The 27869-nt window shown below is 40.5% G+C and overlaps 1 protein-coding gene across 2 annotated transcripts in view; it reads left to right on the plus strand.

Annotated features, from left to right (window-relative positions):
• The window catches only part of Csnk1g1 (casein kinase 1, gamma 1), a 163771-nt gene that overhangs the window by 114870 nt on the left and 21032 nt on the right, over positions 1 to 27869 (plus strand). For both annotated transcript variants that reach the window (XM_013010224.1, XM_013010223.1), the window contains 7 exons: positions 6923 to 7074; positions 8055 to 8289; positions 14047 to 14132; positions 16358 to 16442; positions 16702 to 16850; positions 17650 to 17757; positions 26085 to 26195. In XM_013010224.1, coding sequence (XP_012865678.1) covers positions 6923 to 7074; positions 8055 to 8289; positions 14047 to 14132; positions 16358 to 16442; positions 16702 to 16850; positions 17650 to 17757; positions 26085 to 26195 — 926 coding nt within the window. The remainder of the gene's footprint in view (positions 1 to 6922; positions 7075 to 8054; positions 8290 to 14046; positions 14133 to 16357; positions 16443 to 16701; positions 16851 to 17649; positions 17758 to 26084; positions 26196 to 27869) is intronic.

Genomic DNA, 27869 nt, shown 5'->3' on the forward strand with positions numbered 1-27869 from the left:
TGGTAGAGCGCTGGCCTTGAGCTAAAGAGCTGAGGGACAGTGCCCAGGCCCAGAGTTCAGGCCCCATGACCGGACCAAAAAAAAAAATATATATATATATATATTATTGAGGACTGGGAAGATGGCTTAGTGGCAGAGTGCTTGCCTTGCATGCATGAGGCCCTGAGTTTAATTCCTCAGCACCACATAAGCAGAAAAAGCCAGAAGTGGCACCATGGTTCAAGTGGTAGAGTGCTAGCCTTGAGCACAGAGAGGCTCAGGGACAGTGCCCAGGTCCTGAGTCCAAGCCCCAGGATTGGCATTTTCAAAAAAAAACCACTATTGATAGATGGATAGTCTAATTCAGGGGCAATATGTACAATATATGTAGTATATATGTAGACTTGTGATTTGAGTTTTTGAGAGATTGAACATAAAAACTATTTCTGTACAGGTTACCAATTTAGGTAATAGATCTTGTTAATGGATTATTTCAAGAGCAGATGAGAGATTATACACCTACCTTAGTTTCTGTTATAAAATAAGTCAAAGAATACAATATCTACCTACCTACCTTGCCCAACTTTACTATTCTGTTCCCTGATCACTTAATAGAAGCATCTTATTTATCAAATGTATAGCTTGTGCTATATTTAAGGCTCTGCCCTAAGAGTCTTCACAAAGAATTCCGTAGCATATTACTGATCAATTTAAGGTTTCTTAAGCAGTAGTTCTGAGGTGGGTATGCGAAATACGAGTGAAACACATAGGATTTTTCATTCAAATGCAGCTCAAGTGATAAACCATTACTGTGTAGCATTCTCTAACCAAAGAGTTCTGGTGGTAAAACACCAGCTACTTTATAGGCAGTGATGCGAAAAAACAAACTTAGGTGGGCATCTTTGTGTATAAGCAGTTCTAGTGAATTACATGTCCTGGAGAGACTTTTAATCTTAAAATTATTCTTTTCAAAAAGTATGGAGTCCAGTTCTGATCTGAAAGAATTTTTTGTTGTCAGTTGTGGGACTTGAACTCAGGGCCTGGGCACTATCCCCCGAGTTTTTTTGCTCAAGGCTAGTGCTTTACCACTTTGAGTCACAGTGCTACTTCCAGTTTCCTGGTGGTTAATTGGAAATAAGAGTCTCATGGAGTTTCCTGCCTGGGCTGGCTTTGAACCACGATCCTCAGATCTCAGTCCTGAGTAGCTAGGATTACAGGAATGAGCCACTGGTACCCATTTTGAAAGAACTTCTTAAGAAAATTGGTTTGTCAGTGTTCCCTGAGTCTTTACAATATATTAGTGATAAAGCAATGCCTTTTTTGGTCTACTTTCTAGATGCAGTTTTCCAGCTAAAGTAGCCTATCACTTGTAGACACTATGTTTGCTTCTACTCCTAGAAATTCTAATTTAGCAGGTGTAAAGTCAGTCCATCTGTTTTTGTTTTTAAGTTTTCAAGATGTTTTAAGTAAACACACTTTCAGATGAGTACCACTACCAGCTTAATTTGATTTGTGACACCACACATAATTTGTATAACATGGTGGTGAGTTTTATTCATCCTGATTTTGTGGCTTTACAAAGAAGAATCTAGAAGGAAATCTTAACCTTAAACAGAATGTAGATTTTAAAAAGGAATCAGTTTAAAGGAGCCGGACGCTGGCTCATACCTGTAATCCTAGCTACTCAGGAGGCCAGAGTTCAAGTCCCATGACCGACAAAAAAAAAAAAAAAAAAAGGAATCAGCTTAAATCTTTCACTCCATAGAAGAAAAGGCCAACACCCAGAGAGAAGCAAAAGTATTTGCCAGAATGGGTGGCAGAATCAAATACCAGATCCAAGACTGAATTGAGCTTTTTCTACACTAGTATCTTGGACCTCATATCTCTCTTAGAAATGCTTCAAAGCTTCTAGACTGTGTTTAATACATCAAAACTTTCCAGGGCCATTGTGCAGCTTCAGGGTATTTAATAAAAGGCAATCATGCAGCAAGCAGGAACTCCTTATTTCCTAGGCAGGAGTTATAACTAACAGTGTAGCTAGAAATTACAGATATTACCCCCAAATACTTTTGTGGATTCTTATTGAATGTGAAAACTCCTGGCAAGAGATACCTAGATTTGATATTGAGGATTATTGAGAACAAGATGATCATTTGTCTCATTTTAACTGATCTTTGAGTACTGGCAGCAAGTCTGGGACATTATGCTAATATTACATTTCTAAGCAGGCCTGACTTTTAGCTTGTACTCTAGAAGGAGGATATTGTACCCAGATTTTCAAGTTAGCCAACAAAAGTCATGCTTATTAATTAGATTATATTTGGCTGTTTATATATGTATATATATGTGTATATATACAGATACATATATACACACATGCATATATATGTTTACACACACATATAGTTCAGCTAGTTCGACTAGTTCAGCTAAGATAGAAATTTTTTTTTCTTTTTTCTTTTTGTGATTATGGGGCTTGAACTTGGCCTGGGCGCTGTCCCTCAGCTCTTCAGCTCAAGGCAAGCACTCTACCATTTGAGCTACAGCACCACTTCCGGTTTTCTGGTTGTTAATTGATGATAAGAGTCTCACAGACTTTCCTACCCAGGCTGGCTTTGAACCATGATCCTCAGATCTCAGCCTTCTTAGTAACTAGGATTATAGGCATGAGCCACCAGCACCCAGCTTATTTTTCTTTCAGAGTAGAAAAACCTAGAAGAAACAGAAGTCAAACATTGCATAGTTACTCTGCAGCTGTCAGGTACTCAAATTCTTCTCATTTTGCTCTGTCCATTCTTTTTGTTTTTGGCTGATTATAGGGCCTGAACTCTGGACCTGGGCACTGTCCCTCAGTTCTTCAGCTCAAGGCTAACACTCTACCACTTAAGCCACATTGTCACTTCTGGCTTTTTCTGCTTATGTGGTGCTGAGGAATTGAACCCAGGGTTTCATGCATGCAAGGCAAGCACTCTACCACCGAGCCACCTTCTCAGCCCTGCTCTGTCCATTCTTTTCTTTTCTTTCTTTTTTTTTTTTTGCTCTGTCCATTCTTGTACCATCTTATATCCTTAAGGTACCTGGTTATTCTAGATTGCTTCTGGATGTCCAGAAGCATCATATTTCTACTGAGTCTGCTCTCTTAAAAGAACTTTGGTCTCTTACTGTTTTTTTCTCCCTCCATGGTTTTGTTTTTTGTTTTGTCGGTTGTGGGGCTTGAACTCTGGGCTTCGGGTGCTGTCCCTGCACTCTTCAGCTCAAGGCAAGCCCTCTACTGTGTGAGCCACAACCCTACTTCTGGTTTTCTAGTGGTTTATTGGAGATAGTCTCACGGCATTTCCTGCTCTAGCTGGCTTTGAACCGTGATCCTCAGATCTCAGCCTCCTGAGTAGCTAGGATTACAGACGTGAGCCATGGCACCTGGCTCCCTCCATTGTTTTTTAGACAGTAAAATCCTCTCTACCTTCCTTCCTTCCTTTCTATCTTTTTTCTTTTTCATTCTTTCTAGTCCTGGGCTCCAGTTTTTGCTCAAGGCTAGTGCTCTACCACTTGAGCCACAGCATCACTTCCAGCTTTTTCTGTGATTAGCTGGCTTCAAACCATTATCCTCAGATCTCAGCCCACTGAGTAGGTAGGATTACAGGCATGAGCCACCAGCCCTGGCTTTTTTTTTTTTTTTTTTGTATGGGTGAAATATAAGCAGAGGTAATATACATTCAATTCTTTTTCCCAGGTTCTACAATTAATGTGAGAACCATTGCTATGATGTATGCATATGTAACTTCGTGAAGTGAAGTATGATATTATTATTTTTTTTGGTTCCAAGACCAGGACTTGAACTTGGTACCAACCATTTTTACTCATTGTCCTAGTGTTCTACCAACTGAGCCAATCCTCCAATCCAATTTATCTTTGTGTGTGTGTGTGTGTGTGTGTGTGTGTGTGTGTGCCATGCCACATTTTAGGGCTTGAACTTAGGGTTTGGTTGCTATCCTTTAGCTTTTTTGCTTAAGCTTTTTCACTTGAGCCACAGCTCCACTTCCATTATTAATAAAAACAATATAATACAAACAACTTGAGTGTTTTCTGTCAATATGTTCATTCCTAATTTTGTATAATCGAATATAGTATATATACTCCACTCTTACTAATTTATAGTTGTTTCCAGTCTATCTATATCCAAAGAAAAAATGGATTTAATTTGAAGTGCCCTTTTTTTCCCCCCAATTATTTTGAAGAGCTCATTTTTCAGTTTATTTGAAATATACAAAACCTGACAATGAGTCTTGCTGAGAAATCCAATTCAGAACTCTATCCTAGAGATTTACAGATTTTATTTATCAGATACATGGCAGGTGGGATTTAAGAATATTTTTATTTAAATTTATGTTCTATATAATAGGGTTTTTTTTGTTTTTTTGTTTTTGTTTTTGTTTTTTTTTTTTGGTCCGGTTGTGGGGCCTGAACTCTGGGCCTGAGCACTGTCCCTCAGCTCTTCAGCTCAAGGCTAGTGCCCTACCACCTGAGCCACAGCGCCACTTCCGGCTTTTTTCTTTTTGCTTATGTGGTGCTGAGGAATCGAACCCAGGGCCTCAGGCATGCAAGGCAAGCACTCTACCACTGAGCCAACTTCTCAGCCCCTATAATAGTTTTTGACATCACTGAAATTTTATTTTCTGAATGTATTTTATCCTTCAAGGCTAGTTGCGGTAGAGTCTATTCCTTGCCTGCCTACTATCTATTTTTTAGTTTTCCCTGTTTAGTAACAAGCAAAAAGCAACCTGGGCATATGTAACTTTCTAGTTTCCCTAGGATGACAGATTTGAAAAAGAGGCATTGGGTAGGGTGGTTCTAGAAAAGGAGGGTTTTTCTGTTTGTTTTTCCTCACCAGTCCTGGGGCTTGAATTCAAGGCTTGGGTACTTTTTCTGAGCTTATTGTGCGCTCAAGGCTAGTGCCTACCACTTTGAACCACAGCTGCACTTCTGGCTTTTGGTGGTTAATTGGAGATAAGAGTCTCACATCTCAACCTCCTGAGCAGCTAGTATTACAGATGTGTGCCACCAGTGTCCAGCTTAGAAAAGTTATAAAGTTCTAAAAGTTCTGTAAATGTGTGGGATACAATTTTTTTCTGTATGTTAGGATGAAATTTTTAGAATTAGTAGTTGCATCAAAACACAATATGTGTGTCTGAAATAATTATGGTGAACCCCTTGATGCAATCTTAATACACACTGAAAAAAAAACACAGGAAACTAAAATAGGCTCTGTTGAGGGCAGTGGGTACCTGCTGAGATACCTCTATGGGGATGAATATGTTCTAAGATAGTTTTCTTACATGTATGAAAATAGAGCAGTTAACCATGTTGAATTTTTTTTTTTTGGTCGGTCATAGGGCTTGAACTCTGGGCCTGGGCACTATCCCTCAGCTCTTCAGCTCAAGGTGAGGGCTCTACCATTTGAGCCACAATGCCACTTGTGGCTTTCTGAGTGGTTTATTGGAGATAAGAGTGTCATAGACTTTCCTGCTTGGGCTGGCTTTGGACCGCTATCTTCAGATCTCAGTCTCCTGAGTAGCTAGGATTACAGGTGTGAGCCACCGGTGCCCAGCTCCATGTTGAAATTGTTTAAGAAAGAGGGAAAGAGATAAAAGAGAAAAGGATAAGATTGATTGGACCATATTCATGGTCTCATAACCATTTACTGTTCTCCTGGTTCCATTTAACACATTTATTGAATGTCTCATATTTGTAACACACTACCAAAAGAAAATCAGAGCTAGGGCTGGTGGCTCATATGTGTAATTCTAGCTACTCAAGAGGCTGAGATCTGAGGATCAAGGTTCGAATCCAGCCTGGGCAGCAAAGTCCCCATGACATGGTTAGCTCCAGTTAACTGCTCAAAAAACAAAGTGGAGCTATGGCTGAAGTGGTAAAGTGCTAGGTAGCCTCCTTCCCCACTTTTTTTTTTTTTTTGCCAGTCTCTAAGCTTCGTTTGCTCAAGGCCAGCACTCTACCACTTGAGCCACAGTACCACTTCCAGCTTTTTCTGTTTATGTGGTACTGAGGAATTGAACCCAGGGCTTCATGCATGCTAGGCAAGCACTCTACCACTAAGTCACATTCCCAGCCCCTAGCTAGCCTTGAGTGAAGAAGATAAGGGACAGTGCCCAGGCCCTGGATTCAAACCCCAGTATTGGTACAAAAGTAAGGAAATTGACTCACAAGTTGTAATTTAGGTGAGAAAAATCTAGTTTGACTTCTTATAACCACAAATTTCAAATCTGGAGTAAACCTAGCTTTATTGTTTTTTATATTTTCGTTCCTCCTGTTCCTTGCATAATTACTTATCAGCAACTAAATGCTAAGTGTCAATTGACTTTTCCAGTTGATAGAAAACAGAACATTGTGTAGGTTCCCTGTGAGAAGGGACCAGTTGTGCTGGCCTAGGGCCAGCTGCACCCTTTTTGGCCATGTTCCTTCCGTCTGAACTCTCTGGAGTAGCAGTTACAGACAACTCCATGTAGCTAATGAAATCAGCTAATGTAGCAAGGTCTGTAGCCTGGCCTTTGAGCTCATCGAACCGTCCTTTGAACCTTTTATGATATTGCACTTTCCAGGCATCCTTTGAGAAAAATAGTTTGCATGCTGATCCAATAATGGATCAGGGACTATTCTCTTTTATATATAGTAGTAGTGGAAATGCTTTTGGCACTCTAATATTAAATAACTGCTCATCTGAACATATTGTAAAATGACTTAGCCCTTTCGACCCATTAATAGTTCTCACTGACACTATTATGCTCACTCTAACTTTTCTAATAGGACTATAAAAGGAAACTGAAATCTCTCCAATTATACTTAATTAATGTCATAATCATTGGTGATGCAGTTATCTTATATGTTTGTTTTTGTGTTTCCTACTCTACCCCATTTCCTCTCTTTTCAGGTGAAGGTCTCCCACAGGTATACTACTTTGGGCCGTGTGGGAAATATAATGCCATGGTGCTGGAGCTCCTTGGCCCTAGCTTGGAGGATTTGTTTGATCTCTGTGACCGAACATTTACTTTGAAGACAGTGTTAATGATTGCTATTCAATTGGTAGGTTGGCATTGGTTATTCCAGAAGATAGGCAGCTTTCCTAACCAGGACCCTTGTAGGCCTTCTGGTGTCAATTTGTTAGCTGTAGTAAATACCTAGTGAGTTAGTACAGGATTGATGGAATTTTAAGAAGCTAGTTGAGGCAAATAAGAAATGAAGGAAGAGAAGGAGGAGCAGCGAGGGAGGGGAGGAAGGAGGAGGAGCAGATGATTTACTCAGAGCTCACACAATCTGTAGTTTACTTTTAAGAGTTTGTGCATTGAAGCAATACCTTGCTTAACTTAATTGGAAACATGCAGTTTTTTTTTATCAGGGAAAGAGGATGATTGGGTGGAATTTGACAAATTCAGATAAATTCTTCAATGTTTCATTTATAGCTCTCAAACACATAGAATTTATATCATGTATTCCTAAGATTGCAAATTCCAAAATATTGACAATACAACACAGTGGATTAACCTCCATTCAAAGTTGGGTGATGAAGTATTTGCCTTAGTTCTTTAGTGTATTATATACAATGGTTGGCCAAGGGCAGTTGTGACAGTTCTTTTGAGAAGTTTGTTAGGCTCTCAGAAGAAAGACTCAAATATATCTTTGTTTGAAGAAGTGGTGATTGACTCACCTATTACTCAGAAAACATTTGGAACTACTAAAAGATGGACTTTACTTTTGAATTTACAATCTAATTGCTTAAGATTCCCTTTTATACTAAGTAGAACAGCTTAATGAAATTTGAAATAATACTGGGTGATTATTATTTTAGGTTGTATTTACTATAACATAAAAACTGTAGTCCTGCTTCTGTTATTGACTGACTGATGTCAGGCCAGTATTAACTTCTCTGGCCCTCATTTTTCTTAGAACTTTTACAACAAGTAAATTAGGCTAGTCTTGTGCAGGAAGGAAGGGAAAGAGGGAAGAAAGGACATTTTAAAAAATATACTTATTTAAAGTATTTCTATCATGTTTTTTTTTTTTAGCTTTCTCGAATGGAATATGTACACTCAAAGAATCTCATTTACCGAGATGTCAAGCCAGAGAATTTCCTGATCGGCCGACAAGGCAATAAGAAAGAACATGTTATACATATTATAGACTTTGGACTGGCCAAGGAATACATTGATCCTGAAACCAAAAAACACATACCTTATAGGGAGCACAAAAGTTTAACTGGAACTGCAAGATATATGTCTATCAACACACATCTTGGCAAAGGTGTGTTTATTTTCTTCTCCATGAACGGGGCAGGTCATTTGAACAGCTTTCTGTTCCAATAACACTTTTATCCCCATGCATTACAACTTGTGGTATTTGTTGCTTTAAAAGGTAAGTGAATTTTATTTTTATTTTTTGCCTTATGCATGCTCAACAAGCACTCCACTGAACTACATTCCTAGTCCAAGGTAAGTGATTTTTATATTTGAGAAGTTGAAATGGTAGTTAATAATTTTACCAGTTACCCTATTGATTACTTAGGAATTCTTAATTCTTCACATATGGTTCTAGGTACCTCATTTCTCATAGTGTGAGATTGTGGATTATTGTAACCAAATAATAGTATTTGAGTGAGTATAATTGTAGGTCAGGTACTTATATATGTAAAGTCCTCATGTATTACAGTCCTGAGAGAGAGGGCACCAGGCTAGTGTCTGTTTTGAGAAAGAAGGCTTCACTAAGATTGAGTAGGTCTTTTTTTTTTTGGGGGGGGGGTCAGTCATGGGGCTTGAACTCTGGGCCTATATGCTATCCCTCAGCTCTTCAGCTCAGGGTTAGCACTCTACCACTTGAGGCAGAGCACCACTTCTGATTTTCTGAGTGCTTTATTGGAGATAAGAGTCTCACAGTCTTACTGAGCTGTCTCACTTTGAACTGTGATCCTCAGAACTCAGCCTCCTGAGTAGCAAGGATTACAGGCCCTGGGTTTGATTCCTCAGCACCACATAAGCAAAAAGAAAAAAGCCGGAAGTGGCGCTGTGGCTCAAGTGGTAAAGCGCTAGCCTTGAGCTGAAGAGCTGAGGGACAGCGCCCAGGCTCAGAGTTCAGGCCCCCACAACCGGACCCAAAAACAAAAACAAAAAAAAAAAAGAGTTTGGGAACAGTGCCCAGGCCCTGAGTTCAAGCCCCATGACTGACAAAAAACAACAAAAGAAAAGAAAAACTATGTGTAATGAGAATATTATCAGTTTCTATACTCTTTGCAGAGCTAGTTATGTAAGATTTATAAATGCAAAGCTGTTACATACTAGTAAGTATTTTGAAGGCCACTATAGCGTCTACTAAGTTGCCTCATCAAATAAATTTTGCAAGTATTCAGGTCAGGATTCTAATGATGGTTAAAAAAAAAAGAAGACATTACAAATAGTATGATAAAAAAAACAGTTGAAATAATGAATACTGTCAGAATGTTTTCAACCATGTGGAAATCCTCTTTATTAAATGTGATTAGACTGGAAGGTTGTCCTCATTTTCATGCCAAAACAAATTGGTTAGTTTGGGGGCACTGGTTGCTCTCGCCTGTAATCCTAGCTACTTAGGAGGCTGAGATCTGAGGAAGTGGTGCTGTGGCTCAAGTGGTAGAGCACTTGCCTTGAGCTGAAGAGCTGGGAGGCAGCGCCTAGACCCAGAATTCAAGCCCCACAACAGGGGACGGGGGGATGGTGAGGGGGGGTGGCGAGTGGAGAATTATCTGCTTATAGGAGAAAGACTGAGTCTTACGGTAAAGTCATAAGTGTTTAACTGACAAACTCTAGAGGTTATGGATCTAATCCATGCTTCCTGGGCTTCTATCCTGATTTTATTATTATTGTCAGGAGGATCAAGAATAGATACAGGATTGTTATCTCCTTAGTTTATATAAGGTATGCTTCAATGATTAAGAAAAAGAAATATAGGGCTGAGAAGGGGGCTCAGTGGTAGAGTGCTTGCCTTGCAAGCATGAGGCCCTGGGTTCGATTCCTCAGCACCACATAAGCAAAAAGAAAAAAGCCGGAAGTGGTGCTGTGGCTCAAGTGGTAGAGCTCTAGCCTTGAGCTGAAGAGCTGAGGGACAGCGCCCAGGCCCAGAGTTCAGGCCCCATGACCGGACCCCCCCCCCCCAGAAAAAGAAAAAGAAATATAGATCCTACCTGGTAGTAGTTGTGATTTTGGTCCTGTAAAGGTCCTCCCTCAGCTTTGGTTATCTCATCTATAAAATGGATGTGAAAATAGTTCTTTTAACATACATCCTGTATAGTGATTAATATGCATAAACATAAGGTTTGTGGAATAATGTATATAAAAGTGTTTAGCCTAGTGCCTGATAATAGCAAGGCCACTCCATATGGTAATCATCCTTATTATTAATTATTCAAAAAAGTCTGTCCTAAGCCACCTACTCTGTATCAGAGTAGGGTCCTTCATTTCTTCTTGTGCTGTCATTACTGCTATCTAGAACTTTAAATTTATCTCAGACTTGGATTGATTTCCTCAGATACAGTTTTTCAAGTCTGATCCAACCCACCACCATGCTTTGTTTCCTCCACAATGCTGAGAATAAGTATTGCTACCCTTTAAATTCTGTCTCAGGTATCAAACCCCAGAGGTCTGCATAGGAGCTCTAATTCTATTGATTTCTAAATATGTTGCATCTTTTATATATAATGAGAGGGAAAAAACATGGAGAGATGTATTGTCCAATGACTTGGAGAGAACTGCTCTTTTATAATGGAGCAGGACATGGGAAAAAGCTCCCCACTCTGACATTCCCAAATTAGATAAACTACCTTCTCCGCTGTCTAAGCCCTGATTGAGACAGCCTAATTTGAGGGATGTTGTAGTTAAAATTAGGGTAAGAAATAATGGGTTACAATCACGTCTTTCTTTGAACAAAATACATTTAATCTAAAATCGTATTAAAATTAAGGATAAATCATCAAGCATATCTTTCTGATCATAAAGGATGGTGTGAAGAACCCTTTTTTTTTGAAAATGAAAATGACTTCCCAGAACAAGTGAAGAGGGCATCTGGAAATATTGAATAAGAAAAAGTGTTGAGAACCATGCTCCAGTGGCTCTCAACACCTGTAATCCTAGCTGTAGCAGGAGGTTGGGAATCTGAGGATCATGGTTTAAAGCCAGTCTAGGCAGGAAAGTCCAGTAAGACTCTTGTTTCCAATTAACCACCAAAAAAAAAAAAAAAGTAAAGATGTGACTCCGGTGGTAGTAAGCTAGACTTGAGCAATGTAGCTCTGCCACAGTACCCTCAGGCCTTGAGTTCAAGCCCCTAGGACTGGTACCCACAAAACCCCCAAAGTGTAAAAAGTATGTTCCTATTTTTCACTCCTTTTTTTAATGTCCTAGTTGTTTGTCATTAATTATTTTAGAATTTTAGACTATTTTAGATGAGGAAATTGAGGGCCAAAATTGATGACTTAATTAATGACTTAATTTAATTGAGTTAAATTAATGGAAAGGATGAGCCAAAACCAAGGTCATTGATCTGATTTAGTAACTGTTGTTTTTCCTGTTATTCAATTTTCTATAGCTATTTATTTATGGTTCTCAGGATTTTAAATTTGCTGTATTATTCTACTTAATTTGAATTTTTAAAAATTCATTTTATAATTGACTCTGCTATGAAATTTTCCCTTGTTAATTCTGAAGATGTAGATAGTTCGCCCTCTAGTGCTCAGCTAAAATTCAGCCATTTGTTTAGTGAATATTTTATTATCCAAGGACCTCTTGTCACAGGAAGTAGATATAAAAATGGAGAGATGATAAGGAATGATTCAGTCTGAGAATTTGCTACAGTTTCTGCGTTGCTTTATTCTGTGTTGCTTTATTTGTACAAGGTATTAGAAACTCACACATACTGCTTTTCAATTCTGTTTATGTTCTGTTAACAGTTTTCATCGAATTAGGTTTGTTTTCAATTAAACACACACTTTTTTTTTTTTTTTTTTTGGTTAGTTGTGAGGTTTGAACTTGAGACCTGGCTGGGCACAGTCCCTGATCTACACTTTGCGTCACAGTGTCATTTCTGGTTTTCTGGGGACTAATCGAAGAGTCTCACGGACTTTCCTGCCTGGTCTGGCTTTGAACCACAATTCACAGATCTCAGCTTTCTGAGTAGCTAGGATTACAGGCATGAACTACCAGTGCTTGGCTTTTCAATTATATATTTTTTATTGCAAAAATCATACAAGCCGTGTAGGCCAGGTCTGATGTTTAGTTTGTGTGTGTGTGTGCGTGTAAACTACTTTTTTTCTTTTTTCCAGTCCCAGGGCTTGAACTCTAGGCCTGAGCACTGTCCCTGAGCCTCTTTTTGCTCAAGACTAGTGCTCTACCACTTGAGCCACAACGCCACTTCTGGCTTTTTCTGTGTATGTGGTACTAAGGAATCAAACCCAGGGCTTCAGCATGCGAGGCAAGCACTCTACTACTAAACCACATTCACAGCTTCATTTTTTTTTTGTTAGCTTGTTTTTATTTTCTATGGGGGTGCCTGCTTTCCTTTTCTTCCTCTCTTTTTGTGTGTTGGAGATCAAACTCAGAGTCCTGTGCAGGCTAAGCAGGCCCTCTACCCTGAGCTACATACCTAGTCATAGGGACCTCTTTCCATTATGAAAGTTTTCTTTCTTCATCTAACCTATGGAGTTTATTCATTCTTTCTTACACAAATTTCTTATAATTTCATGAAGCAATTAAACATATTGTGCTTCTTTATTTTGAGTTTAGTTTGGTAGCTTTTCCTCCTATGTGACAGTCTTGGGTTTTGCTTTCTGCACAGCTGGGGGAACCCCACATCAAGGTGAAGGTAGTACCTGGCCAGGGTAATGGTGCATGCCTATAAACCTAGTGCTTGGGAAGAGGAAGCAGAAGGTTGGAGGCCATTCTGGGCTATAAACCAAGACCCTGTCTCAGAAATAAAAATACAGTTGGAGGTAGCTTCTTAGCTTTGCTTTTATAATTTCTTTTGCTAAAACCCTAAACATGATTTTGAAAAATGAACACATAAAACATATACCATGAATCATAATTAGCAAATCAGAAATAAAGGCATATACTAATGTTCAGTCTGACATCAAAAGAATGTTTAAGGTATTTTCTGAGATGAAATTGCAAAAATGTCTTAAATATTCTGCCATCATCCTCACTCAGGTTGTTTTAATTTCCGAGAATTCCCAAATTGTTTTATGTCTCCACAACACAGATATGAACTAAGAGAGGATGCACTGGTGTTTTCTTTAATGAAACTGAGTTTTGAAGTATACACTTGTATGATGGATATAAATTTGCTGATGGGGCTGGGAAGGTGGCTTAGTGGTAGAGCGCTTGCCTTGCATGCATGAGGCCCTGGGTTCAATTCCTCAGCACCACATAAGCAAAAAGAAAAAAAAAAGCTGGAAGTGGGGCTGTGGCTCAAGTGGTAGAGCGCTAGCCTTGAGTTGAAGAGCTGAGGGACAGCGCCCAGGCCCAGAGTTCAGGCCCCACGACTGGACCCACCCCCCAAAAAAAATTTGCTGAGCATGTCCACCAGGCATTTCTATGGCTTGTATCTTTGCAGGCCTTGCCAGAGTGGACTATTTTAATAGCTTCAGCTGCTTAATCTGCTGCTTCCTTTCCCTGTGAGTAACCAGAGAGAGAGGGTAATTGTAGCCTATATACTGGAAATAGCATTTCATTTTTGTTATCTCACTTTCTGGGCAGGTGATAACATCGAGTGAGGAATAGTTTACTCACTGTTTAGTGAGTAGAGTTTGGCTTTAATTTAGGCTTTTTTTGTACTTGCTATTTATCTGCCAGCAACTGACAAAAGGAAGTCTACATTTGTTTTTGGTTTTGATATAAAGTACCACTCCTGATTTAGATATTCAGAGAATTAGTCAGCAGAGCCTTTCCAGAGCAGAAGGGTTTCTGAAGGGATTACTTGGTTTTGAACCTCCTTCTGCTTTAATAACTGCCAACATAACGTGTGATCTGTCTTCCCTTTTAGAGCAAAGCCGGCGTGATGATTTGGAAGCCCTAGGCCATATGTTCATGTATTTCCTCCGAGGCAGCCTACCCTGGCAAGGACTCAAGGTATCCTTGAAAGTGCTCAGTTGTAACGGCAGGGGCTGTTGGCTTGGTGTCTCAGAGAAACACAAAGGGGGAGGTTGTCTGCAGAGATGAGAAACAGACTGGTTACATTAGCCTACCTTGGAAATGCCCACCTGGGCTTTGAGAGCTCTGTGCTGTTCACATTTGTCGTCTTCACATTCTTACTCCTTTCCTCTTTGTGTTTAGGTTTTTCATAATCTTTCCTCTCATTGTCTCACAGCCTTGGCAGTGCTGCTTTCTCTGTGCGATGCTATCCCAGCAGGAGGAGTGTTCCCAGAATGTCAGGGAATTTCTGGAACAAATAGATGACAGCAGCTGCTACACATTTTACCAGAAAAGCTAGCAGTGTATGCTTCTAAGGGGAAATGGAAACTATTTGTTCATCCTGTGAAGGCTGTGCACCCACCTGACTAAAATGAAAGTCCAGATTTAACATTGCTGTTCAAATGCATTATTAAATAAATATACCATGTTAGACACTAGCTATTACTTGTAAGATGTATTGGAGAGGTATCAAAACAGTGCTTATATTTCACAGTTTTTTGTTTTTTGTTTGTTTTTTTTTTTGGGTTGTGGGGCCTGAACTCTGGGCCTAGGTGCTGTCCCTCAGCTCTTCAGCTCAAGGCTAGCGCTCTACCACTTGAGCTACAGCGCCACTTCCGTATGTTTCACAGTTAACATAGCCATAAACAGTATAATTGCTGTGTCTCTTAACTAGGAAATGGTGAGCTTCTAACCATCTTAAGTCTTTTTTTTTTTCCCCAATATATTAGTGTAGAAAGAATCTGTAGCTTGGAGAACTCCTACACCGTCTCTCTCCAGAGGGTAAAATGATTCATTGCTTTTGCTGTGCTTTCTAGGACATTGTCTTAGAAAGTAAGGTTTCTATATCCTCACCCTCCACCCCTCTTTACTATTTGAGTGATAGGGATCAAATCCAGTGTTTGACACATGCTAGGCAAGTGCTCAACCACTGAGCCACAATCTCAGCTCCTCATTCTCTTCAATAAGGTTTTATTTCCTTGCCCTCAAGTTCCTCTCCTTATATCTCATCCCAATGTCTTCTAGTCATACTCATATGCATCTTCTCATTGATAGTGACAGAATTTTTTTTTTTCTTTTTCTGTCATGGGGTCTGAACTCTGGGCCTGAACACTGTCCCTCAGTCTTCATCTCAAGGTTAGCACTCTATCACTTGAGCCACAGCGCCACTTGCAGCTTTTTCTGCTTATGTGGTCCAGAGGAATCAAACCCAGGGCTTCATGCATGTAAGGCAAGCACTCTAACACCTTCTCAGCCCCCAGAATTTTTTTGAGTGACCTACCTTCCTCCTTCTTTTCCTTCCTTTCTCTTTTCCTTCAGATTGAACCCAGTGCCTCTTGCTTGCACTACTTGAGCTACATCCTAGGCCCAACAGCTTTAAATATTTGCTCATCATGTAGCCAAAACAAAGACATTATTGTTTGGTATTACTAATTGCTTGAAACTCTCTCATGGTTCATGAATTATTTTAGTGGCAGTGATAGATTTTAAATCTCTTCAACTTTCTTTAGCAACTGTTATTGCATAATTCTAGATGAAGCAGGCTAGATGAATATTCCTCAAGAGACCATTGTTGGTCCATGGACCATATGCTCTGTGTAGTGTCCCAAAGCGTACTATATATTTCAGCCTCTTCAAGGTCCTGACATACCACACTTGCCATTAGCCACAACTATTCCACAAATAATTATTTCTCTTTTGGATTCACGTTATTGAAGAGTCTTTTTTTTCACTTCTGGTCTTTTTTTTCCTATTCAACTTTTCAGTATGTATATAGTGAAACTGCATTTGTTTTGCTCACTTGTATTAGACAGTGCTTTTTAGATTAGGACAGCTATATTTACTGAGTTTCTTCAGCTTTGAAAATAATGTGACATATTTCTGTTTCCTTGTCCTAGCTAAACTTAATCTCATACTTAATGGCATTTATCTGAAAACACAAGACAAATTTCCAAGTCACTTTCTAGAACCCAGTAAACGTTTGCACATATCTAATGTTTGCACCATCTCTATATATACTTATTTGTTAGTGTTAGAAAAAAAATATGAGATTGACTAAAACACATCTTGCCGATTTGAATAAAACAACCATTATGTCTGAAAAAATTGAACCTCCCATACCTAGTACCTCCTTCTGAGTAACTTCCTTTCTTTACTTTCCACAGGCCGATACATTAAAAGAGAGATATCAAAAAATCGGTGACACCAAAAGGAATACTCCCATTGAAGCACTCTGTGAGAACTTTCCAGGTAGGATGCTAAAAGGATACTCAAGTGTGATTGAAGCTTCAAAGTAGACCAAGTCCACTACTGCAGTAGAATGCTTTCCACATAATTTATATTTGCTTTTATTCTTAATCAAACCAAGGTAATTGTATCACTTTTATGTGGTCCAAAAAGAAGTTACTGATTTCATGCAGTTTCTGCAAATATCCCTGTGAGCCATACCTTACCTCCATGGGAAGCATTTAGCTAAGAGCATAACCTTTTCAAAATTCTTTCCTTACAGAGGAGATGGCAACCTACCTTCGGTATGTTAGGCGATTAGACTTCTTTGAAAAACCTGATTATGAGTATTTACGGACCCTCTTCACAGACCTTTTTGAAAGAAAAGGCTACACCTTTGACTATGCCTACGATTGGGTCGGGAGACCTATTGTAAGTGTCTTTTTACCCCATAACTTCCTTTCTCAGACCAGCACTGCCTCTCTTGCCCATCTTTCTGCTTTTAGTATTGGGGAGAGAAATTGCCTTGAGTGTAGACTTTACATTTGTCAGTCTTTTCAGGTTGTTGACATAAGTTGCTTTCATAAGATTTTGGAATTAGGAGTTAGTTTTTTGTTTTTTTGTTGTTGTTTTTTTTTTGTCAAACTGGGGTTTGAACTTAGGACCTGTACTTGTACTCTTCCCACTTAAGCCACATTCCTAGCCTCTTTTGTTCCTCCGTACCCAATAGGTCTTACATTTGTAGTCTCAAACTTCAAACTACATTCCTCCCAATCTTCAACTTCTAAGTGGCTAGGATTACAAGCATGAGCCACCACACTCAGTGGAATTGTAAAGAAACAAGGGCTCACTGTGTTAGCTCATACTAGCTGCAAACTTCTGTTTTATCTTCCAAGTGCTTAAGCCAATTTAGTTTGGTTCCATTTGTTTTTTTTGTTGTTGTTTTTTGTTTTAGATTGGGGGTGGTGGGGAAGGTTGTCAGTTCTATTTGAACAATTCACAAGTTAGTACTATGAAGGTACTTGCCTTCTCTAGAAGTAGAACCCAGCTCCCTAAGATACTTGAATTCATAGTTCTTCCCAGTGCCCCACAGGACCTCTATGTAGCAGATACTGAAACAGGTGAATAGCTGAAAAATATTACTAATATCCTGTGAGACTTAGAATGATACTGTCCCTTACACAGACAGCAGGTTGGACTTGTTTTTCCTATTTGACTGTTATCTTTTCAGCCTACTCCAGTAGGGTCAGTTCATGTAGATTCTGGTGCATCTGCAATAACTCGAGAAAGCCACACACACAGGGATCGGCCATCACAGCAACAGCCTCTTCGAAATCAGGTATATGTTGGTTCTTCATTATTTCAGCCAAGCCCATTCTTCATAGCTAATATTAAAACCTAACTTGTCCATCTTCTCACTATTATTGTCTATTCTGGAGTTAAAGAAGAAAAAGATTGCCATTTCTCACAGGTTTAATGTAACATTCTAGTAACCTTCGGGCCATATGTAGTTAGATTGAGATAGGGGAAAAGGTACCTTTTATGAGGCATATAATCTAAGGACTCTAGGCCTGACAGAGTATGCTGATTGAAAGGAACTGGTTGTGTTTCAGGATATGAGGCAGTCTGTTACTAGCCCAATATACTAGCTAGTCCACTTGGTTTCATCTGCAATTCAATCTGAAGCTTATGCCAATTCTGATCTGTTCTAACTGATTAAGAGAGGGGAGGGGGAAGATAATTTGAATTTCCAGCTAACCTGGGTATAAACTGGAATCTTCACACCACTTGTTGCCACTGTTCCCAGATTAATTCTAGAGGTGGCAGGTATCATGACAGACATGATCAGAAAAGACCGTGTTAGTGTTATCTGTCCTTCAGTACTAGTTGTTTAGAACACTAGGGATCTAGAACATTTTTAGAAAGGGCTAAAGGGTGTAGTTCAGTGTTGGAGCACTTGCTTGCCTATCATGCTTGAGGTGCTGAGTGTAGTTCTCAGCACTGCAAAAGAGAAAAATAAGGGGAAAAAGGACTAAGTGTCTGTGAAGTAATATAACAAAAGTTTTTAACTCTGTATTTGTGTGTGTGTGTGTATTTGCGTACCTGCGCGCGCATGTGTCCAGTACTATGACTTGAACTCAGGCCTTGCATTCTCACTTGGCTTTTTTTATTTTTTTTTTGCTCACAGCTGGTGTTCTGCCATTTGTTCTTTAGTTCTGAATTTTTAAATTTATGTAATCTAAATCAATAAGCAAAAACCTAAGCATCAATAGATAAATGAAGAAAATTATAGATTATATAATAACTGTTAACACACAACAAATTAGCTTGCTACCCTTCCTCTTGACCCCATTCTTTTCATATGAACAGACATTTTACAAGAAAATATTTAAAAATATATCTCATAGATGCACAGGCTCAAGTATATAGGTGAAGAATAACAGAAATGCATACATTTATTTGGCACCATTGACTCACTTCTGTAATTCTAGCTACTCTGGAGGCTAACACCCAGCAAGGACATGAGACTTCCCAATTCTCAATGAACAAAAACTGTCAGACTAAAGCCAGGCACCAGTGGCTCACTCCTGTAGTCCTACCTACTCAGGAGGTTGAGATATGAGGATTGCAGTTCAAAGCTAGCCCAAGCAGGGAAGTCTGTGATACTCTTCTTCTAGTTAACTACCAGAAAACTAGAAGTGGAGCTGTGGCTTAAAGTAGTGGAGCACTAGCCTTGAATGAAAGAGCTTAGAAACAGTGCCCAGAGCCTGAGTTCAGGCCCTACGACTGATCCCCCAAAAGTGCTGGACTAGTGGCATGGCTTAAGTGGTAGAATGCCAGTTGTGAACAGAAAAGCCCCTGAGTTTAAGCCCTTGTACCAGCATCAAAGGGGGGAGGAGGGGAGGGAGAAGAGGTGGGGAAGCCTGTACTGGTGGTTCACACCTGTGATCCTAGCTACTCAGGAAGCTGGGATTGCAATTTGAAGCAAGCCTGGGCAAGAAAGCCCATGTTACTCTTACCTCCAACTAACCACGAAAAACCAGAAGTGAAGTTGAGACTCAACAACATTAGCCTTGAGCAAAAGAAGCTCAGGGACACACCCAGACACTGATTTCAAACCACAGGCCTGGCACAAAAAGAGGGAAAAAAAACAGATGCTAGAATTCCATTTACCAAGAATGCAGAGTTCTGCTGGGAAAGATCTTGAGCCAAGTGTCCTCTTTAATGTATAGTTTTTTGTTGTTGTTGTTATTGTTTTTTTTTCCCACCAAGCCATACCGTTTGCCAAAGGTACATAGTTATCCCTATTTGAGCTTGAGAACCTGCTCTGATAAAAGTGTCCTGTGGATAACAAGATAAGAGTTCTTGTCTTCAAAGAGCTGACAAGTGGATAAGCCAGGGAGCTAGTTAAGTATAACACAAAACAATAGAAAAAGCATTGTGAGTATTGTAGTCAGAGCATGACAGACTATTTCATGACAGAAGTTGTATGAAATTATCTCAGAAGAATTAATTGGTGACAGCCAAGGCATTCCAACCAGATAGAATACATGAACAGCAGCAAATGTGTCTAGTTTGATTTAGCTAAAATAGTTGATATGAATAAAGGAATCCTAGGCTAGGAAAATGGTTAGGACTGTTTGAAGCTCCTGTAATGCTGGGGTGGACAATTGGTTCTTAATTTCAGAAGGAATATAAGATCTAAAGATTTTGTGTGGGCTGGGAAGTTGGCTCAGTGGTAGAATGCTTGCCTTGCATGCCTGAGGCCCTGGGTTCGATTCCTCAGCACCACATAAGCAAAAAGAAAAAAGCTGCCGGGCGCCGGTGGCTCACGCCTGTAATCCTAGCTACTCAGGAGGCTGAGATCTGAGGATCGCGGTTCAAAGCCAGCCCGGGCAGGAGAGACCATGAGACTCCTATCTCCAATAAACCACCAGAAAACCGGAAGTGGCGCTGTAGCTCAAGTGGTAGAGCGCTCGCCTTGAGCTGAAGAGCTGAGGGACAGCGCTCAGGCCCAGAGTTCAAGCCCCACGGCCGACCAAAAGAAAAGAAAAAAGCTGGAAGTGGCACTGTGGCTCAAGTGGTAGAACACTAGCCTTGAGCTGAAGAGCTGAGGGAGTTCAGGCCCGGAGTTCAGGCCCCACGACCGGACCCCCCCCCAAAAAAAAAAAAGATTTTGTGTGCGGGTAGGGGAGGGGAGTCATGGGGCTTGAACTCTGGGCCTGACCCCTGTCCCTGAGCATTTCAGCTCAAGGCAAGTGCTCTACCACTTGAGCCACAGCTCCACTTCTGGTTTTCTGCTTATTGAAGATAAGAGTCTCATGGACTTTCCTGCCCAGGCTGGCTTTGAACTGGGATCCTCAGATCTTAGCCTCCTGAGTAGCTAAGATTACAGGCATGAGCCACTGGTGCCCAGCAGGTCTAAAGATTTTTAAGTAGTTCTTTTATGTGCAGAAAGTGGTAGTAGCCAGGCAATGGTCTTGGAGATTAAAAAGAATTCAGGGAAAACAAAGGAGGAGGCAACAATACTCAATAGGAAATGTACTCACTACCTTACTCATGTAACTGTAACCCCCTCTGTACAGCATTTTTACAATAAAAAAATGTACCAAAAAAAGAATTCAGGTGTGGCTCTGGTGGTAAGAGCACCAGCCAGTAAATTGTCAGTTACCAAGTTCCACTTCCAATCTCAGACCAAAAAAAAAAAGACTTTCAAACCATGTGTATATTAATAGATTGAAGGAGAGCCACACTATATTGGCTCATACCTATAATCCTTAGCTACTTAGGAAGCTGTGAGCTGAGGATTGAAATTCAAAGCTAGCCACAGAAAGTCCTTGAGACTTTTTTTTTTTTTTTGGTTATGGGGCCTGAACTCTGGGTCTGGGCACTGTCCCTCAGCTCTTCGGCTCAAGGCTAGCACTCTACCACTTGAGCCACAGTGCCACCCACTATTTTTTTTTTTTCTGGTGGTTTATTGGAGATGAGTCTCACGGACTTTCCTGTCCGGGCTGCCTTTGAACCATGATCCTCAGATCTCAGCCTCCTGAGGAGGATTACAGGCGTGAGCCACCGCAACCAGCTCCTTTAGACTCTTATCTCCAATTAACCATCAAAAAGCTGGAAGTGGAACTCTGGTTCAATTTCTGTGGAGCACTAATTTTTTTTTTTTTTGTCATATGGGACCTGAACTCTAGGCCTGGGCGCTGTCCCTCAGCTCTTCAGCTGTAAACTAGCACTCTACCACTTGAGCCTCAGCCCCACTTCCAGCTTTTTCTGCTAATGTGGTGCTGAGGAATCAAACCGAAGGCCTCATGCATGCAAAGCAAGCTCTCTACCACTGAGCCACCTTCCCAGCCCTTAGGGCACTAACCTTGAGCAAGAAAGGCCAAAGAGTACAAGGCTCTGAGTTCAAACCTCGATAACAGCACAAAAGAAAAAAAAAGAAGGTTGAAAATAGCTTGCTGTTGTTGGGTTCTGTTGCCTCGAGCTAGTAATCCCAGCTATTTGGGAGGCTAAGTTAGTGAGGATCACGGATCAGGGTGGGGGTGGGGTGGAGAAAGTTCATGAATCCCCTTCTCAACCAGTATCCTAGCTTTATAGAAGTGTAAATAGACAGATTGAAGTCCAAACATTCATCTCAGTGGAAATGAGACCCTCTCTAAAGAATAGCCAGGCCAAGCTGTACACAAGTGGCTCAATCCTATGATCCTAGCTAAATAAGAAGCTAAGTTTGAAACCAGCCCAACATAAAAATTCATGAGAAATCATCTCAGTAGTGGTCCATACCTGTTCTCCCAAGCCACTGAGGAAGCACATGGCTGGGAATATTGGTACCCATCTGTCATTCTAGCAACAAAGGGAAGCACTAAATAGGATTGCAGTCCAGACCAGCTTGTATATACAACAAAACCCTATCCCCAAAATAACCCAAGAAGAAACTGAAACAGCAGCTTAAGTATGAATGCATGCATGGCATGGCATGGTTGGGCAGCAGAGCACCTGTGTAGCAAGTGTGATGCCTTGAGTTCAAGCCTCAGTACTACCAAAAGTAAAAAGAAAAAGGATTTACTATTTTCATTAAAATAAAAATCTTAATTCTTCCAACAAGTTAGCAGAAGTTTATATAAACAAGCTCTAGTTATGTTTATTTCCGTAAGAATGGAAATACTATTATAATATAATTATTAATAATTGATCATCTCTCTGCCTTTTGGAAAGTTGGTACTGTGAGGCTTGAACTTAGGGCCTCTTAGGCCCTCAGCTTGATTGTTCATGGCTAGAACTCCTCCCTTTGAACCAGCCTCCAGTCCAACATTTTGCTAGTTAATTGGTTTCTCAAAAACTTTTCTATGGGCACCAGTGGCTCGCGTCTGTAATCCTAGCTATTCAGGAGACTGAGATCTGAGGATCGAGGTTCAAAGCCAGCCCAGGCAGAAATATCCGTGAGACTCTTATCTCTAATAAACCACGAGAAAACTGGAAGTGGCACTGTGGCTCAGGCGGTAGAGTACTCGCCTCAAGCTGAAGAGCCCAGGGACAGCGCCCAAGCCTAGAGTTCAAGCCCCACAAGCGACAAAAAAAAAAACTTTTCTGTCTTTTTTCTTCTGAACCAAAGTCCACCAGGTCTCTCTCACTGGTACCTGCCTGTAGGGCATAAGAAGGTTAGTGGTATAATCAGTGGTAGAATACGTGCTTAGCTTGCAGAGAGAGCTTGTTTTCCCCACCAATACACATACAAATTAGTGTATGTGTTTTTATGTTTTCAGCCCATTCCGATACACACACACACACACCCCACACCCCCCCACACACACCCCGTTCTGGGAATTAAACCCAGGGCTTATATAAGCTAGACAAGCACTCTACCATTAAACTATATCAATTTTATCTTTTTTCAATTTTATCTGCCTGAAAAATCAATGTATAAACAGTATTCATGAGAGAATCAGTTGAGTTATTTGTATCATAGAACTCTTAAAGAACACTAAATAGCTTGTAAATAAATATCTGGATGCTTTGTTCAAGACTGGGACTCAAACTCAGTTATTTAATTTTATTTATTTTTTGTTGGTCATGGGCCTTGAACTCTGGGCCTGGGTGCTGTCCCTCAGCTCTACACTTGAGCCACAGTGCCACTTTGGTTTTCTAGTGGTTTTATTGGAGATAAGTCTCAGGGACTTTCCTGCCCGAGCTGGCTTTGAACAGTGATCCTCAGATCTCAGCCTCCTGGCATGAGCCACCAGTGCTTGGCTCAAACTCAGTATTTCTCAGGACTTTTGCTCATTGGCTGGCAGTCTACCACTTGAACCATACTTCCATCCCCTGTCTAGGTGTTTTTTAAGTATTTAATTTTTTTGACAACTGACAGAATTATATAATAATTCAGGAGCTTAAAATTCTTTTGAAATATTACAAAAATATGAAGTCTTAAATGGAACTGAAGAGACTTATCACTTATAGATTCTAGTTTTCTGAGTAATATCTTTAGATTTTAATTCTAATATTAAAAGCAGATTTAGTCTCAGATCCCGAGTCATCTGAATAAATGAGATTAAGAGTTCTGTGGACATAACACATTATTTCAGTAAGTTTATAAAATAGTGTGAATATGATATACACTGCCACCTTATTTTGGAAAATTAAACATCTGAATGAATGTCTATCAATCAGCATGGTAGTGCATATCTGTAATCCCAGCTTGCGAGGAGGCTGAGATATGAGGATTTCAAGTTAGGAGTCAGCCTGAGCAATTTAATAAGACTTAAAGTGCGGGGGTGGAGGGGAACACAGGGAGATTGCAGAGGAGACACTGGAGTGTTCTGACTTTAATGTTAGACTATCAGTACAAAACCAGACAGACCCCTCTTTTGTAAAATTTCATAGCAAGCAAGTTAATACAGCTGCTTTCTTATATAATCTACTGATTCCCTGAGCAGGATCCTTTACAATGCTGTCACCTATGTGACTTCATATTCCATTAATAATGACCAAGTTACACATGGTTTATGGGAAATACCTTTGAGGTGACTTAAAGGTGAGCTTTAAACAACTCTTGTCTGTCAAGTCCTGGAGATAGATAGTGAATATAGAGCCTCAGACCACTACATCCTTTCTTCCTTTTCTTTTTTTATAGAGCACAACATTAATGGTTATGAAAATATCTAAGATTTATAGGCTTCTTACTGGTTTTCATGCAGAGCAGCAATCTCCATCCTATCCCCTGCTGCTATTTCTAATACTAGCAGCAATTAAAATCTGATTTACTAATCCCTCACTGCTGCCTCTCCAACTACTCATTTTTCATTTTTGTAGAGCCTTAGGACTGTAACAGCTGAGCATCATGATGCTAACACCTCCTCAGCCAGGGGAAGAGGCACCTAATACAGATTCTTCAGAACAAAAGTCACATATGAGCAAGATCAGAATAGTATGAGATCTAAAAAACAGGTAAAGAAGGAATGAAGAGAGCCTGAGTGGCAGCAAAGGTGGACGCAGTGTCCTTTTACTGAGAAAAGATTTTCCTTTTGCTTTCTGCAAGATAATTCATAGTGGTCATGTCAATTAGGAAACTCTTTTTCATTCCAAATTAGAGGTTATAAGTTAGAAAAACAAGAAAACAAGCCTTTTTTTGGGGGGGGGGTCATTCGTGTGGCCTGAACTCTGGGTGTGGGCACTGTCCCTCAGTTCTTCAGCTCAAGGCGAGTACTCTACCACTTGAGCCACAGCACCACTTCCAGCTTTTTTTGCTTATGTGGTGCTGAGGAGTCAAACCCAGGGCCTCCTACATACAAGGAAAGCACTTTCTCACTGAGCCACCTTCCTAGCCCCAAGCCTTATTTTAATTCGCCATCTTTCCTTATTCTTGACAAATGAACCTGCTTTTGAAAAGATAATTTGTACATTTTCCATAAGAAAACATATTTCAGCCACTGCTGATTTTATCTCAGTAGAAAGTCTCATGGAGGTTAATCTTGAGAGTAGTAGCCTCCGTAGTTAAGGAAAACACATTATTTTATGCTAAATGCAGGAATTTTCTCCGCTGACTGCTGTCTAGGCAGATAGATTTTTGGTCAGTGAAATGACTGTTTTAAGGTTTTGTTTTGTTTTTGCCAGTCCTGGGGCTTGAACTTAGGGCCAGGGCACTGTCCCTGAACTTCTTTTTTTTCTGCTCAAGGTTAGCACTCTACCACTTGAGCCACAGCACCACTTGGGTCTTTTTCTGTTTATGTGGTACTGAGGAATTGAACCCAGGGCTTCATGTATGCTAGGCAAGCACTCTACCACTAAGCCACAATCCCAGCCCTGTCTTTAAGAATCTTAAAATTCTAAGTATGATCTGCTTAGTGACTCCTGGAATTTTAACCAGTATGGAAGCTAAAAGGTGATTCCAGCTTTTGGTTGGCTGCCCCTCCCCTTTGGGCAAAACTTCTTGTGTATCTGGATGAGGATGATGTGGTGTAGACTTGAGTATTGGCTCATGAGGCTGAAGTGAATGTAGCCACACTAACTTTCTCTCAGTGCTTTGCAGCAGTTGTTAGTTTAAGACCTAAAACAAAAACCAAAACGCTACAGGGGCACTAATGTACTTGATTTTGTTACTGCTTGCTGTTGCTTCACCTTTCCTTCCATATCTTGCTCTTATGCTTCCTAATGCCTGAGCAGACTGCATCGTCAGAGCGCCGAGGAGAGTGGGAAATCCAGCCCAGCCGGCAGACCAATACCTCATACCTGACGTCTCACTTGGCTGCAGACCGCCATGGGGGATCAGTGCAGGTACTTACTGCCTTTATTTCCTTTTCCTGGCCTCCCCAGCCTGACTTGATAGAATGCTGGCTTGCTTTGTAAACTTGGGCTCCTTTTGAATGGACACATAATAGCAAGGGTGAACTGCGTCTATCTATAGTTAGCTGATTATGCACTGATTTTTGCCCAGGTTGACTAGAGTAAGAGTCACTTAGTGAAATAATTGCTTCTTGTTGTCAGTGACTAAGAAACATCTATGTGATTTCTAATCATTGAGTTAACCTAGCCCTACAACCTTGATCCACGTATAATAGACTACAAAAATAACAGCAAGGTAGAAATGTGTTGGGTGTCAAGCCTGTGAATGTTAGAGTCCTGAAGCATATCAGTATTTGGGGGATAGAGGTCTAGAGGACTGCATATCTAGCTCAGTCCATCATGCTGTGTGCTTTAGTATATGATAACCTGAGATTATTTGTTGTTGTGAGTCACTTGTTTCTGAGTGGGTATCCAAGAAGTTGGAATTGGGGCTGGGAAGGTGGCTCAGGGGTAGAGCGCTTGCCTTGCATGCCTGAGGCCCTGGGTTCGATTCCTCAGCACCACATAAGCAAAAAGAAAAAAGCCGGAAGTGGCACTGTGTCTCAGGTGGTAGAGCGCTAGCCTTGAGCTGAAGAGCTGAGGGATAGCGCCCAGGCCCAGAGTTCAGGCCCCACAACTGGACCCAAAAAAAACCAAACAAACCAAGAAGTTGGAATTTCCTTTTTTCTTCCTGGAGTAATAGTGGTTTTGGAAAATTATTTCTGATTTCATTTGGATTGGTTTAAAATTTTTCTTCTCTGTTTAGTATGAGGACCCTTTTGTGAATCCTTTTTTTTTTTTTTTTCTTTTTGGACTTTTTTAAAGTCTTGAGTGAAATCCAGTTGAGTACAGTGAACTCTTCGTGGGTGGAAACATAGCTTGATAGGCTGGGTTGTTAGGAACAACAAGTGATTCTCTGAAAGTTCTTATCATTCAGAGGAACTGAAAAAAGAAAGCCTCAACTAAGTTAGAATAGAAAGTTGAAGAAGTTGGCTAGGCGGCTAGGCTCGGGTGGCTCCTTCCTGTAATCCTAGCTACTCAGGAGGCTGAGATCTGAGGATCGCAGTTCAAAGCCAGTTGAGGCGGAAAGTCCTTGAGACTCTTATCTCCAATAAACCACTCAAAAACTGGAAGAGGCACTGTGGCTCAAGCAGTAGAGCGCTTGCCTTGAGTTGAAGAACACAGGGACAGCGCCCAAGCCCCACAACTGACCAAAAAAAAAAAAGTCTTCCAAAAAGAGATAGATTAAAAATAGGAGAAATTAGTATAAGAAGATTGAAGAGTCAGGCGCTGGTGGCTCATTCCTATATTCCTAGCTACTCAGGAGGCTGATATCTGAGAATCGCTGTTCAAAGCCAACCTGGGCAGCCAAGCCCATGAGAGTCTTTATCTCCAGTAAATCACCAGAAAACTGGAAGTGGCACTATGGCTCAAGTGGTAGAGTGCTAGCCTTGAACTGAAGAGCTGAGGGACAGTGCCCAGACCCAGAGTTCAAGCCTCACAACCAACCAAAATAATAATAATAATAAAGATTGAAGAGCATCAAGGAGATTTAATTCAAAGGCGTTCCAGAGATAGAATAGAAAAACTGAAGGAGGGGCTGGGAAGGTGGCTCAGTGGTAGAGC

Source organism: Dipodomys ordii, unplaced genomic scaffold (assembly GCF_000151885.1).
Source record: "Dipodomys ordii isolate 6190 unplaced genomic scaffold, Dord_2.0 Scaffold11, whole genome shotgun sequence".
Classification (NCBI taxonomy): domain Eukaryota; kingdom Metazoa; phylum Chordata; class Mammalia; order Rodentia; family Heteromyidae; genus Dipodomys; species Dipodomys ordii.